Source organism: Oncorhynchus kisutch, unplaced genomic scaffold, assembly GCF_002021735.2.
Source record: "Oncorhynchus kisutch isolate 150728-3 unplaced genomic scaffold, Okis_V2 scaffold711, whole genome shotgun sequence".
Lineage (NCBI taxonomy): Eukaryota > Metazoa > Chordata > Actinopteri > Salmoniformes > Salmonidae > Oncorhynchus > Oncorhynchus kisutch.
In genome coordinates, this window is record NW_022262656.1 from 51453 (window position 1) to 67069 (window position 15617).

The 15617-nt window shown below is 41.9% G+C and overlaps 1 protein-coding gene across 2 annotated transcripts in view; it reads left to right on the plus strand.

Annotated features, from left to right (window-relative positions):
* LOC109886468 (protein FAM117B-like) overlaps window positions 1-15617 on the plus strand; it is a 44304-nt gene that overhangs the window by 14501 nt on the left and 14186 nt on the right. For both annotated transcript variants that reach the window (XM_031815951.1, XM_031815950.1), the window contains exon 4: window positions 13089-13202. In XM_031815951.1, coding sequence (XP_031671811.1) covers window positions 13089-13202 — 114 coding nt within the window. The remainder of the gene's footprint in view (window positions 1-13088; window positions 13203-15617) is intronic.

Below are 15617 nucleotides of genomic sequence, written 5' to 3' on the forward strand. Positions count from 1 at the left end.
ACATTGTTTGTCTTCAGGAAGGCAGTGAGTTGCTGCGCAACAGCCTTCTCTAAAATTTTTGAGAGGAATGGAAGATTCGATATAGGCCGATAGTTTTTTATATTTTCTGGGTCAAGGTTTGGCTTTTTCAAGAGAGGCTTTATTACTGCCACTTTTAGTGAGTTTGGTACACATCCAGTGGATAGAGAGCCGTTTATTATGTTCAACATAGGAGGGCCAAGCACAGGAAGCAGCTCTTTCAGTAGTTTAGTTGGAATAGGGTCCAGTATGCAGCTTGAAGGTTTAGAGGCCATGATTATTTTCATCATTGTGTCAAGAGATATAGTACTAAAACACTTGAGCGTCTCTCTTGATCCTAGGTCCTGGCAGAGTTGTGCAGACTCAGGACAACTGAGGTTTGTAGGAATACGCAGGTTTAAAGAGGAGTCCGTAATTTGCTTTCTAATAATCATAATCTTTTCCTCAAAGAAGTTCATGAATTTATCACTGCTAAAGTGAAAGTCATCCTCTCTTGGGGAATGCTGCTTTTTAGTTAGCTTTGCGACAGTATTAAAAAGGAATTTCGGATTGTTCTTATTTTCCTCAATTAAGTTAGAAAAGTAGGATGATCGAGCAGCAGTAAGGGCTCTACGGTACTGCACGGTACTGTCCTTCCAAGCTAGTCGGAAGACTTCCAGTTTGGTGTGGCGCCATTTTCGTTCCAATTTTCTGGAAGCTTGCTTCAGAGCTCGGGTATTTTCTGTGTACCAGGGAGCTAGTTTCTTATGAGAATTTTTTTTAGTTTTTAGGGGTGCAACTGCATCTAGGGTATTGCGCAAGGTTAGATTGAGATCCTCAGTTAGGTGGTTAACTGATTTTTGTCCTCTGGCGTCCTTGGGTAGGCAGAGGGAGTCTGGAAGGGCATCAAGGAATCTTTGTGTTGTCTGTGAATTTATAGCACGACTTTTGATGTTCCTTGGTTGGGGTCTAAGCAGATTATTTGTTGCAATTGCAAACGTAATAAAATGGTGGTCCGATAGTCCAGGATTATGAGGAAAAACATTAAGATCCACCACATTTATTCCATGGGACAAAACTAGGTCCAGCGTATGACTGTGACAGTGAGTGGGTCCAGAGACATGTTGGACAAAACCCACTGAGTCGATGATGGCTCCGAAAGCCTTTTGGAGTGGGTCTGTGGACTTTTCCATGTGAATATTAAAGTCACCAAAGATTAGAATATTATCTGCTATGACTACAAGGTCCGCTGTATATGGCCCAGGAGGCCTGTAAACAGTAGCTATAAAAAGTGATTGAGTAGGCTGCATAGATTTCATGACTAGAAGCTCAAAAGACGAAAATGTCATTTATTTTGGGGGGGTAAATTGAAATTTGCTATCGTAAATGTTAGCAACACCTCCGCCTTTGCGGGATGCACGGGGGATATGGTCACTAGTGTAGCCAGGAGGTGAGGCCTCATTTAAAACAGTAAATTCATCAGGCTTAAGCCATGTTTCAGTCAGGCCAATCACATCAAGATTATGATCAGTGATTAGTTCATTGACTATAATTGCCTTTGAAGTAAGGGATCTAACATTAAGTAGCCCTATTTTGAGATGTGAGGTATCATGATCTCTTTCAGTAATGACAGGAATGGAGGTGGTCTTTATCCTAGTGAGATTGCTAAGGCGAACACCGCCATGTTTAGTTTTGCCCAACCTAGGTCGAGGCACAGACACGGTCTCAATGGTGATAGCTGAGCTGACTACACTGACTGTGCTAATGGCAGACTCCACTATGCCGGCAGGCTGGCTAACAGCCTGCTGCCTGGCCTGCACCCTATTTCATTGTGGAGCTAGAGGAGTTAGAGCCCTGTCTATGTTGGTAGATAAGATGAGAGCACCCCTCCAGCTAGGATGGAGTCCGTCACTCCTCAGCAGGTCAGGCTTGGTCCTGTTTGTGGGTGAGTCCCAGAAAGAGGGCCAATTATCTACAAATTCTAACTTTTGGGAGGGGCAGAAAACAGTTTTCAACCAGCGATTGAGTTGTGAGACTCTGCTGTAGAGCTCATCACTCCCCCTAACTGGGAGGGGGCCAGAGACAATTACTCGATGCCGACACATCTTTCTAGCTGATATGCACGCAGAAGCTATGTTGCGATTGGTGATTTCTGACTGTTTCATCCTAACATCGTTGGTGCCAACGTGGATAACAATATCTCTATACTCTCTACACTCGCCAGTTTTAGCTTTAGCCAGCACCATCTTCAGATTAGCCTTAACGTCGGTAGCCCTGCCCCCGGGTAAACAGTGTATGATCGCTGGATGATTCGCTTTAAGTCTAATACTGCGGGTAATGGAGTCGCCAATGACTAGAGTTTTCAACTTGTCAGAGCTAATGGTGGGAAGTTTCGGCGTCTCAGACCCCGTAACGGGAGGAGTAGAGACCAGAGAAGAATCGGCCTCTGACTCCGACCCGCTGCTTAATGGGGAAAACCGGTTGAAAGTTTCTGTCGGCTGAATGAGCGACACCGGTTGAGCGTTCCTACAGCATTTCCTTCCAGAAACCATGAGAAAGTTGTCCGGCTGCGGGGACTGTGCCAGGGGATTTACACTACTATCTGTACTTACTGGTGCCACAGACGCTGTTTCATCCTTTCCTACACTGAAATTACCCTTGCCTAACGATTGCGTCTGAAGCTGGGCTTGCAGCACAGCTATCCTCGCCGCAAGGCGAGTACAGCGGCTGCAATTAGAAGGCATCATGTTAATGTTACTACTTAGCTTCGGCTGTTGGAGGTCCTGACGAATCGTGTCCAGATAAAGCGTCCGGAGTGAAAAGTTGAGGAAAAAATAAATAAATATATGAACGGTAATTAAAAAGTGAAAACCGTAAAGTTGTCAGGTAGCAAAACAGGTTGGCAACAAAACGCACAGCAACTCGAAAACAAGCCTGCAAGTTGTGACCGGAAATGACGTCAGACGTTTTTTCCGGCAGACTAATGACAACACCGACCAGTAGTGACAACATAGTGACACTCCACATAGTAACAACATAGTGACAACAGTAACAACATATTGACAACATAATAACAACAGTGCCAACATAATAACAACATAGTGACAACATAGTGACAACATAATGACAACATAGTGACAACATAATAACGCCGACCAGTAGTGACAACATAGTGACACTCCACATAGTGACAACATAGTGACACTCCACATAGTGACAACATAGTGACACTCCAAACAGTGACAACATAGTGACACTCCACATAGTGACAACATAGTGACACTCCACATAGTGACAACATAGTGACACTCCACATAGTGACAACATAGTGACACTCCACATAGTGACAACATCGTGACACTCCACATAGTGACACTCCACATAGTGACAACATAGTGACACTCCACATACTGACAACATAGTGACACTCCACATAGTGACAACATAGTGACACTCCACATAATGACAACATAGTGACACTCCACATAGTGACAACATAGTGACAACATATTGACAACATATTGACACTCCACATAGTGACAACATAGTGACACTCCACATAGTGACAACATATTGACACTCCACATAGTGACAACATAGTGACACTCCACATAGTGACAACATATTGACACTCCACATAGTGACAACATAGTGACACTCCACATAGTGACAACATATTGACACGCCACATAGTGACAACATAGTGACACTCCACATAGTGACAACATAGTGACACTCCACATAGTGACAACATATTGACACTCCACATAGTGACAACATAGTGACACTCCACATAGTGACAACATGGTGACACTCCACATAGTGACAACATAGTGACACTCCACATAGTGACAACATAGTGACACTCCACATAGTGACAACATAGTGACACTCCACATAGTGACAACATAGTGACAACATAGTGACACTCCACATTGTGACAACATAGTGACACTCCACATAGTGACAACATAGTGACAACATAGTGACACTCCACATTGTGACAACATAGTGACACTCCACATAGTGACAACATAGTGACACTCCACATAGTAACAACATAGTGACAATCCACATAGTGACAACATAGTGACAACATAGTGACACTCCACATAGTAACAACATAGTGACACTCCACATAGTGACAACATAGTGACACTCCACATAGTGACAACATAGTGACACTCCACATAGTGACACTCCACATAGTGACACTCCACATAGTGACAACATAGTGACACTCCACATAGTGACAACATAGTGACACTCCACATAGTGACAACATAGTGACACTCCACATAGTGACAACATAGTGACACTCCACATAATGACAACATAGTGACACTCCACATACTGACAACATAGTGACACTCCACATAGTGGCAACATAGTAACAACATAGTGACACTCCACATAGTGACAACATAGTGACACTCCACATCGTGACAATATAGTGACACTCCACATAATGACAACATAGTGACACTCCACATACTGACAACATAGTGACACTCCACATAGTGGCAACATAGTAACAACATAGTGACACTCCACATAGTGACAACATAGTGACACTACACATAGTGACAACATAGTGACACTCCACATTGTTGCAACATAGTGACACTCCACATAGTGACAACATAGTGACACTCCACATAATGTCCACATAATGACAACATAGTGACACTCCACATATTAGCAACATAGTTGCAACATAGTGACACTCCACATAGTGACACTCCACATAGTGACAACATAGTGACACTCCACATAGTGAAAACATAGTGACAACATAGTGACACTCCACATAGTGACAACATAGTGACACTCCACATAGTGACAACATAGTGATTCTCCACATAATAACACCGACCAGCTCAAAGAGGTCACCATAGTAACAACACAGTGACACTCCACATAGTGACAACATAGTGACACGCCACATAGTGACAACATAGTGACACTCCACATAGTGACAACATAGTGACACTCCACATAGTGACAACATATTGACACTCCACATAGTGACAACATAGTGACACTCCACATAGTGACAACATAGTGACACTCCACATAGTGACAACATAGTGACACTCCACATAGTGACAACATAGTGACACTCCACATAGTGACAACATAGTGACACTCCACATAGTGACAACATAGTGACAACATAGTGACACTCCACATTGTGACAACATAGTGACACTCCACATAGTGACAACATAGTGACAACATAGTGACACTCCACATTGTGACAACATAGTGACACTCCACATAGTGACAACATAGTGACACTCCACATAGTAACAACATAGTGACACTCCACATAGTGACAACATAGTGACAACATAGTGACACTCCACATAGTAACAACATAGTGACACTCCACATAGTGACAACATAGTGACACTCCACATAGTGACAACATAGTGACACTCCACATAGTGACACTCCACATAGTGACACTCCACATAGTGACAACATAGTGACACTCCACATAGTGACAACATAGTGACACTCCACATAGTGACAACATAGTGACACTCCACATAGTGACAACATAGTGACACTCCACATAATGACAACATAGTGACACTCCACATACTGACAACATAGTGACACTCCACATAGTGGCAACATAGTAACAACATAGTGACACTCCACATAGTGACAACATAGTGACACTCCACATCGTGACAATATAGTGACACTCCACATAATGACAACATAGTGACACTCCACATACTGACAACATAGTGACACTCCACATAGTGGCAACATAGTAACAACATAGTGACACTCCACATAGTGACAACATAGTGACACTACACATAGTGACAACATAGTGACACTCCACATTGTTGCAACATAGTGACACTCCACATAGTGACAACATAGTGACACTCCACATAATGTCCACATAATGACAACATAGTGACACTCCACATATTAGCAACATAGTTGCAACATAGTGACACTCCACATAGTGACACTCCACATAGTGACAACATAGTGACACTCCACATAGTGAAAACATAGTGACAACATAGTGACACTCCACATAGTGACAACATAGTGACACTCCACATAGTGACAACATAGTGATTCTCCACATAATAACACCGACCAGCTCAAAGAGGTCACCATAGTAACAACACAGTGACACTCCACATAGTGACAACATAGTGACACTCCACATAGTGACAACATAGTGACACTCCACATAGTGACAACATAGTGACACTCCACATAGTGACAACATAGTGACACTCCACATAGTGACAACACAGTGACACTCCACAGTGACAACATAGTGACACTCCACATACTGACAACATAGTGACACTCCACATAGTGACAACATAGTGACAACATATTGACACCACATAGTGACAACATAGTGACACTCCACATAGTGACAACATATTGACACTCCACATAGTGACAACATAGTGACACTCCACATAGTGACAACATAGTGACACTCCACATAGTGACAACATAGTGACACTCCACATAGTGACAACATAGTGACAACATAGTGACACTCCACAGTGACAACATAGTGATACTCCACATAGTGACAACATATTGACACTCCACATAGTGACAACATAGTGACACTCCACATAGTGACAACATAGTGACACTCCACATAGTGACAACATAGTGACACTCCACATAGTGACAACATAGTGACAACATATTGACACTCCACATAGTGACAACATAGTGACACTCCACATAGTGACAACATAGTGACACTCCACATAGTGACAACATATTGACACTCCACATAGTGACAACATAGTGACACTCCACATAGTGACAACATAGTGACACTCCACATAGTGACACTCCACATAATGACAACATAGTGACACTCCACATAGTGACAACATAGTGATACTCCACATAGTGACAACATAGTGACACTCCACATAGTGACAACATAGTGACACTCCACATAGTGACAACATAGTGACACTCCACATAGTGACAACATAGTGACAACATATTGACACTCCACATAGTGACAACATAGTGACACTCCACATAGTGACAACATATTGACACTCCACATAGTGACAACATAGTGACACTCCACATAGTGACAACATAGTGACACTCCACATAATGACAACATAGTGACACTCCACATAGTGACAACATAGTGACACTCCACATAGTGACAACATAGTGACACTCCACATAGTGACAACATAGTGATTCTCCACATAATAACACCGACCAGCTCAAAGAGGTCACCATAGTAACAACATATTGATACTCAACATAATAACACCAACCATTAGTGACAACATAGTGACACTCCACATAGTGACAACATAGTGACAACATAGTGACACTCCACATAGTGACAACATAGTGACACTCCACATAGTGACAACATAGTGACACTCCACATAGTGACACTCCACATAGTGACACCATAGTGACACTCCACAGAATGACAACATAGTGACACTCCACATACTGACAACATAGTGACACTCCACATAGTGGCAACATAGTAACAACATAGTGACACTCCACATAGTGACAACATAGTGACACTCCACATCGTGACAATATAGTGACACTCCACATCGTGACAATATAGTGACACTCCACATAGTAGCAACATAGTTGCAACATAGTGACACTCCACATAGTGACACTCCACATAGTGACAACATAGTGACACTACACATAGTGACAACATAGTGACACTCCACATTGTTGCAACATAGTGACACTCCACATAGTGACAACATAGTGACACTCCACATAATGTCCACATAATGACAACATAGTGACACTCCACATAGTGGCAACATAGTGACACTCCACATAGTAGCAACATAGTTGCAACATAGTGACACTCCACATAGTGACACTCCACATAGTGACAACATAGTGACACTCCACATAGTAACAACATAGTGACACTCCACATAGTGGCAACATAGTGATACTCCACATAGTGACAACATAGTGACACTCCACATAGTGACAACATAGTGACACTCCAAATAGTGACAACATAGTGACACTCCACATAGTGGCAACATAGTGACACTCCACATAGTGACAACATAGTGACACTCCACATAGTGACAACATAGTGACACTCCACATCGTGACAATATAGTGACACTCCACATAATGACAACATAGTGACACTCCACATACTGACAACATAGTGACACTCCACATAGTGGCAACATAGTAACAACATAGTGACACTCCACATAGTGACAACATAGTGACACTACACATAGTGACAACATAGTGACACTCCACATTGTTGCAACATAGTGACACTCCACATAGTGACAACATAGTGACACTCCACATAATGTCCACATAATGACAACATAGTGACACTCCACATATTAGCAACATAGTTGCAACATAGTGACACTCCACATAGTGACACTCCACATAGTGACAACATAGTGACACTCCACATAGTGAAAACATAGTGACAACATAGTGACACTCCACATAGTGACAACATAGTGACACTCCACATAGTGACAACATAGTGATTCTCCACATAATAACACCGACCAGCTCAAAGAGGTCACCATAGTAACAACACAGTGACACTCCACATAGTGACAACATAGTGACACTCCACATAGTGACAACATAGTGACACTCCACATAGTGACAACATAGTGACACTCCACATAGTGACAACATAGTGACACTCCACATAGTGACAACACAGTGACACTCCACAGTGACAACATAGTGACACTCCACATACTGACAACATAGTGACACTCCACATAGTGACAACATAGTGACAACATATTGACACCACATAGTGACAACATAGTGACACTCCACATAGTGACAACATATTGACACTCCACATAGTGACAACATAGTGACACTCCACATAGTGACAACATAGTGACACTCCACATAGTGACAACATAGTGACACTCCACATAGTGACAACATAGTGACAACATAGTGACACTCCACAGTGACAACATAGTGATACTCCACATAGTGACAACATATTGACACTCCACATAGTGACAACATAGTGACACTCCACATAGTGACAACATAGTGACACTCCACATAGTGACAACATAGTGACACTCCACATAGTGACAACATAGTGACAACATATTGACACTCCACATAGTGACAACATAGTGACACTCCACATAGTGACAACATAGTGACACTCCACATAGTGACAACATATTGACACTCCACATAGTGACAACATAGTGACACTCCACATAGTGACAACATAGTGACACTCCACATAGTGACACTCCACATAATGACAACATAGTGACACTCCACATAGTGACAACATAGTGATACTCCACATAGTGACAACATAGTGACACTCCACATAGTGACAACATAGTGACACTCCACATAGTGACAACATAGTGACACTCCACATAGTGACAACATAGTGACAACATATTGACACTCCACATAGTGACAACATAGTGACACTCCACATAGTGACAACATATTGACACTCCACATAGTGACAACATAGTGACACTCCACATAGTGACAACATAGTGACACTCCACATAATGACAACATAGTGACACTCCACATAGTGACAACATAGTGACACTCCACATAGTGACAACATAGTGACACTCCACATAGTGACAACATAGTGATTCTCCACATAATAACACCGACCAGCTCAAAGAGGTCACCATAGTAACAACATATTGATACTCAACATAATAACACCAACCATTAGTGACAACATAGTGACACTCCACATAGTGACAACATAGTGACAACATAGTGACACTCCACATAGTGACAACATAGTGACACTCCACATAGTGACAACATAGTGACACTCCACATAGTGACACTCCACATAGTGACACTCCACATAGTGACACCATAGTGACACTCCACAGAATGACAACATAGTGACACTCCACATACTGACAACATAGTGACACTCCACATAGTGGCAACATAGTAACAACATAGTGACACTCCACATAGTGACAACATAGTGACACTCCACATCGTGACAATATAGTGACACTCCACATCGTGACAATATAGTGACACTCCACATAGTAGCAACATAGTTGCAACATAGTGACACTCCACATAGTGACACTCCACATAGTGACAACATAGTGACACTACACATAGTGACAACATAGTGACACTCCACATTGTTGCAACATAGTGACACTCCACATAGTGACAACATAGTGACACTCCACATAATGTCCACATAATGACAACATAGTGACACTCCACATAGTGGCAACATAGTGACACTCCACATAGTAGCAACATAGTTGCAACATAGTGACACTCCACATAGTGACACTCCACATAGTGACAACATAGTGACACTCCACATAGTAACAACATAGTGACACTCCACATAGTGGCAACATAGTGATACTCCACATAGTGACAACATAGTGACACTCCACATAGTGACAACATAGTGACACTCCAAATAGTGACAACATAGTGACACTCCACATAGTGGCAACATAGTGACACTCCACATAGTGACAACATAGTGACACTCCACATAGTGACAACATAGTGATTCTCCACATAATAACACCGACCAGCTCAAAGAGGTCACCATAGTAACAACATATTGATACTCAACATAATAACACCAACCATTAGTGACAACATAGTGACACTCCACATAGTGACAACATAGTGACAACATAGTGACACTCCACATAGTGACAACATAGTGACACTCCACATAGTGACACTCCACATAGTGACACTCCACATAGTGACACCATAGTGACACTCCACAGAATGACAACATAGTGACACTCCACATACTGACAACATAGTGACACTCCACATAGTGGCAACATAGTAACAACATAGTGACACTCCACATAGTGACAACATAGTGACACTCCACATCGTGACAATATAGTGACACTCCACATCGTGACAATATAGTGACACTCCACATAGTAGCAACATAGTTGCAACATAGTGACACTCCACATAGTGACACTCCACATAGTGACAACATAGTGACACTACACATAGTGACAACATAGTGACACTCCACATTGTTGCAACATAGTGACACTCCACATAGTGACAACATAGTGACACTCCACATAATGTCCACATAATGACAACATAGTGACACTCCACATAGTGGCAACATAGTGACACTCCACATAGTAGCAACATAGTTGCAACATAGTGACACTCCACATAGTGACACTCCACATAGTGACAACATAGTGACACTCCACATAGTAACAACATAGTGACACTCCACATAGTGGCAACATAGTGATACTCCACATAGTGACAACATAGTGACACTCCACATAGTGACAACATAGTGACACTCCAAATAGTGACAACATAGTGACACTCCACATAGTGGCAACATAGTGACACTCCACATAGTGACAACATAGTGACACTCCACATAGTGACAACATAGTGACACTCCACATCGTGACAATATAGTGACACTCCACATAATGACAACATAGTGACACTCCACATACTGACAACATAGTGACACTCCACATAGTGGCAACATAGTAACAACATAGTGACACTCCACATAGTGACAACATAGTGACACTACACATAGTGACAACATAGTGACACTCCACATTGTTGCAACATAGTGACACTCCACATAGTGACAACATAGTGACACTCCACATAATGTCCACATAATGACAACATAGTGACACTCCACATATTAGCAACATAGTTGCAACATAGTGACACTCCACATAGTGACACTCCACATAGTGACAACATAGTGACACTCCACATAGTGAAAACATAGTGACAACATAGTGACACTCCACATAGTGACAACATAGTGACACTCCACATAGTGACAACATAGTGATTCTCCACATAATAACACCGACCAGCTCAAAGAGGTCACCATAGTAACAACACAGTGACACTCCACATAGTGACAACATAGTGACACTCCACATAGTGACAACATAGTGACACTCCACATAGTGACAACATAGTGACACTCCACATAGTGACAACATAGTGACAACATAGTGACACTCCACATAGTGGCAACATAGTGACACTCCACATAGTGACAACATAGTGACACTCAACATAGTGACACTCCACATAGTGGCAACATAGTGACACTCCACATAGTGGCAACATAGTGACACTCCACATAGTGACAACATAGTGACACTCCACATAGTGACAACATAGTGACACTCCACATAGTGACAACATAGTGACACTCCACATAGTGGCAACATAGTGACACTCCACATAGTGACAACATAGTGACACTCCACATAGTGACAACATAGTGACAACATAGTGACACTCCACATAGTGACACTTCACATATTGACAATAGTGACACTCCACATAGTGACATCATAGTGACAAAATAGTGACACTCCACATAGTGACAAAATAGTGACACTCCACATAGTGACACTCCACATAGTGGCAACATAGTGACACTCCACATAGTGACAACATAGTGACAACATAGTGACACTCCACATAGTGACAACATAGTGACACTCCACATAGTGGCAACATAGTGACACACCACATAGTGACAACATAGTGACACTCCACATAGTGACAACATAGTGACAACATAGTGACACTCCACATAGTGGCAACATAGTGACACTCCACATAGTGGCAACATAGTGACACTCCACATAGTGACAACATAGTGACACTCCACATAGTGACAACATAGTGACACTCCACATAATAACAACATAGTGACATCATAGTGACACTCCACATAGTGACACTCCACATAGTGACACTCCACATAGTGACAACATAGTGACACTCCACATAGTGACACTCCACATAGTGACAACACAGTGACACTCCACAGCGACAACATAGCGACACTCCACATAGTGACAACATAGTGACACTCCACATAGTTACAACATAGTGACACTCCACATAGTGACAACATAGGATGTTGTTGTCTTTACCACTAAGACGTGGAGAGTTGTCACTATCAATACACTGCCTAACCCAGTAACTCTTCTCTCCTCCAGATTGCTAAATTGCGACAGCAACTCCAGCGCAGTAAGCGCAGCAGTCGTCACCGCAGGGACAAGGACCGCAGGTCCCCCTTCAACGGGAGTCATGCTGCCATCATCCAGTCACAGGTAACCTGAGCACCATTAGAGAGTACCCTAACCTTTAGTAACAGAGAGTACCCTAACCTTTAGTAACAGAGAGTACCCTAACCTTTAGTAACAGAGAGTACCCTAACCTTTAGTAACAGAGAGTACCCTAACCTTTAGTAACAGAGAGTACCCTAACCTTTAGTAACAGAGAGTACCCTAACCTTTGGTAACAGATAGTACCCTAACCTTTAGTTACAGAGAGTACCCTAACCTTTAGTAACAGAGAGTACCTTAACCTGTAGTTATAGAGAGTACCCTAACCCTAACCTTAAGTTATAGAGAGTACCCTAACCTTTAGTTACAGAGAGTACCCTAACCTTTAGTTACAGAGAGTACCCTAACCCTAACCTTTAGTTATTGAGAGTACCCTAACCTTTAGTTACAGAGAGTACCCTAACACTTAGTTACAGAGTACCCTAAGCCTAACCTTTAGTTACAGAGAGTACCCTAACCTTTAGTTATAGAGAGTACCCTAACCTTTAGTAACAGAGAGTACCCTAACCCTAACCTTAAGTTATAGAGAGTACCCTAACCTTTAGTTATAGAGAGTACCCTAACCTTTAGTAACAGAGAGTACCCTAACCCTAACCTTAAGTTATAGAGAGTACCCTAACCTTTAGTTACAGAGAGTACCCTAACCTTTAGTTATAGAGAGTACCCTAACCTTTAGTTATAGAGAGTACCCTAACCTTTAGTTACAGAGAGTACCCTAACCCTAACCTTTAGTTATTGAGAGTACCCTAACCTTTAGTTACAGAGAGTACCCTAACACTTAGTTACAGAGTACCCTAAGCCTAACCTTTAGTTACAGAGAGTACCCTAACCTTTAGTTACAGAGAGTACCCTAACCTTTAGTTACAGAGAGTACCCTAACCTTTAGTTATAGAGAGTACCCTAACCCTAACCTTTAGTTATAGAGAGTACCGTAACCCTAACCTTTAGTTATAGAGAGTACCCTAACCCTAACCTTAGGTTACAGAGAGTACCCTATACTTTAGTTACAGAGAGTACCCTAACCTTTAGTTATAGAGAGTACCCTAACCTTTAGTTACAGAGAGTACCCTAACCTTTAGTTACAGAGAGTACCCTAACCTTTAGTTACAGAGAGTACCCTAACCTTTAGTTATAGAGAGTACCCTAACCCTAACCTTTAGTTATAGAGAGTACCGTAACCCTAACCTTTAGTTATAGAGAGTACCCTAACCCTAACCTTAGGTTACAGAGAGTACCCTATACTTTAGTTACAGAGAGTACCCTAACCTTTAGTTATAGAGAGTACCGTAACCCTAACCTTAGGTTACAGAGAGTACCCTATACTTTAGTTACAGAGAGTACCCTAACCCTAACCTTTAGTTATAGAGAGTACCCTAACCTTTAGTTACAGAGAGTACCCTAACCTTTAGTTACAGAGAGTACCCTAACCTTTAGTTACAGAGAGTACCCTAACCTTTAGTTATAGAGAGTACCCTAACCTTTAGTTACAGAGTGTACCCTAACCTTTAGTTACAGAGAGTACCTTAACTTTTAGTTATAGAGACTACCCTAACCTTTAGTTACAGAGAGTACCCTAACCTTTAGTTACAGAGAGTACCCTAACCTTTAGTTATTGAGAGTACCCTAACCTTTAGTTACAGAGTACCCTAACCCTAACCTTTAGTTACAGAGAGTACCATAACCCTAACCTTTAGTTACAGAGGGTACCCTAACCCTAACCTTTAGTTACAGAGTACCCTAACCTTTAGTTACAGAGAGTACCCTAACACTTAGTTACAGAGTACCCTAACCCTTAGTTAGAGAGTACCCTAACCCTAACCTTTAGTTATAGAGAGTACCCTAACCTTTAGTTACAGAGAGTACCCTAACCCTAACATTTAGTTACAGAGAGTACCCTAACCCTAACCTTTAGTTATTGAGAGTACCCTAACCTTTAGTTACAGAGAGTACCCTAACACTTAGTTACAGAGTACCCTAAGCTTAACCTTTAGTTACAGACAGTACCCTAACCCAAACCTTTAGTTACAGAGGGTACCCTAACCTTTAGTTATAGAGAATAACCTAACCTTTAGTTACAGAGAGTACCCTAACCCTTAGTTACAAAGAGTACCCTAACCTTTAGTTTACTGAGAGTACCCTAACATTTAGTTACAGAGAGTACCCTAACCTTTAGTTATAGAGAGTACCCTAACCTTTAGTTACAGAGAGTACCCTAACCTTTAGTTACAGAGAGTACCCTAACCTTTAGTTACAGAGAGTACCCTAACCTTTAGTTATAGAGAGTACCCTAACCCTAACCTTTAGTTATAGAGAGTACCGTAACCCTAACCTTTAGTTATAGAGAGTACCCTAACCCTAACCTTAGGTTACAGAGAGTACCCTATACTTTAGTTACAGAGA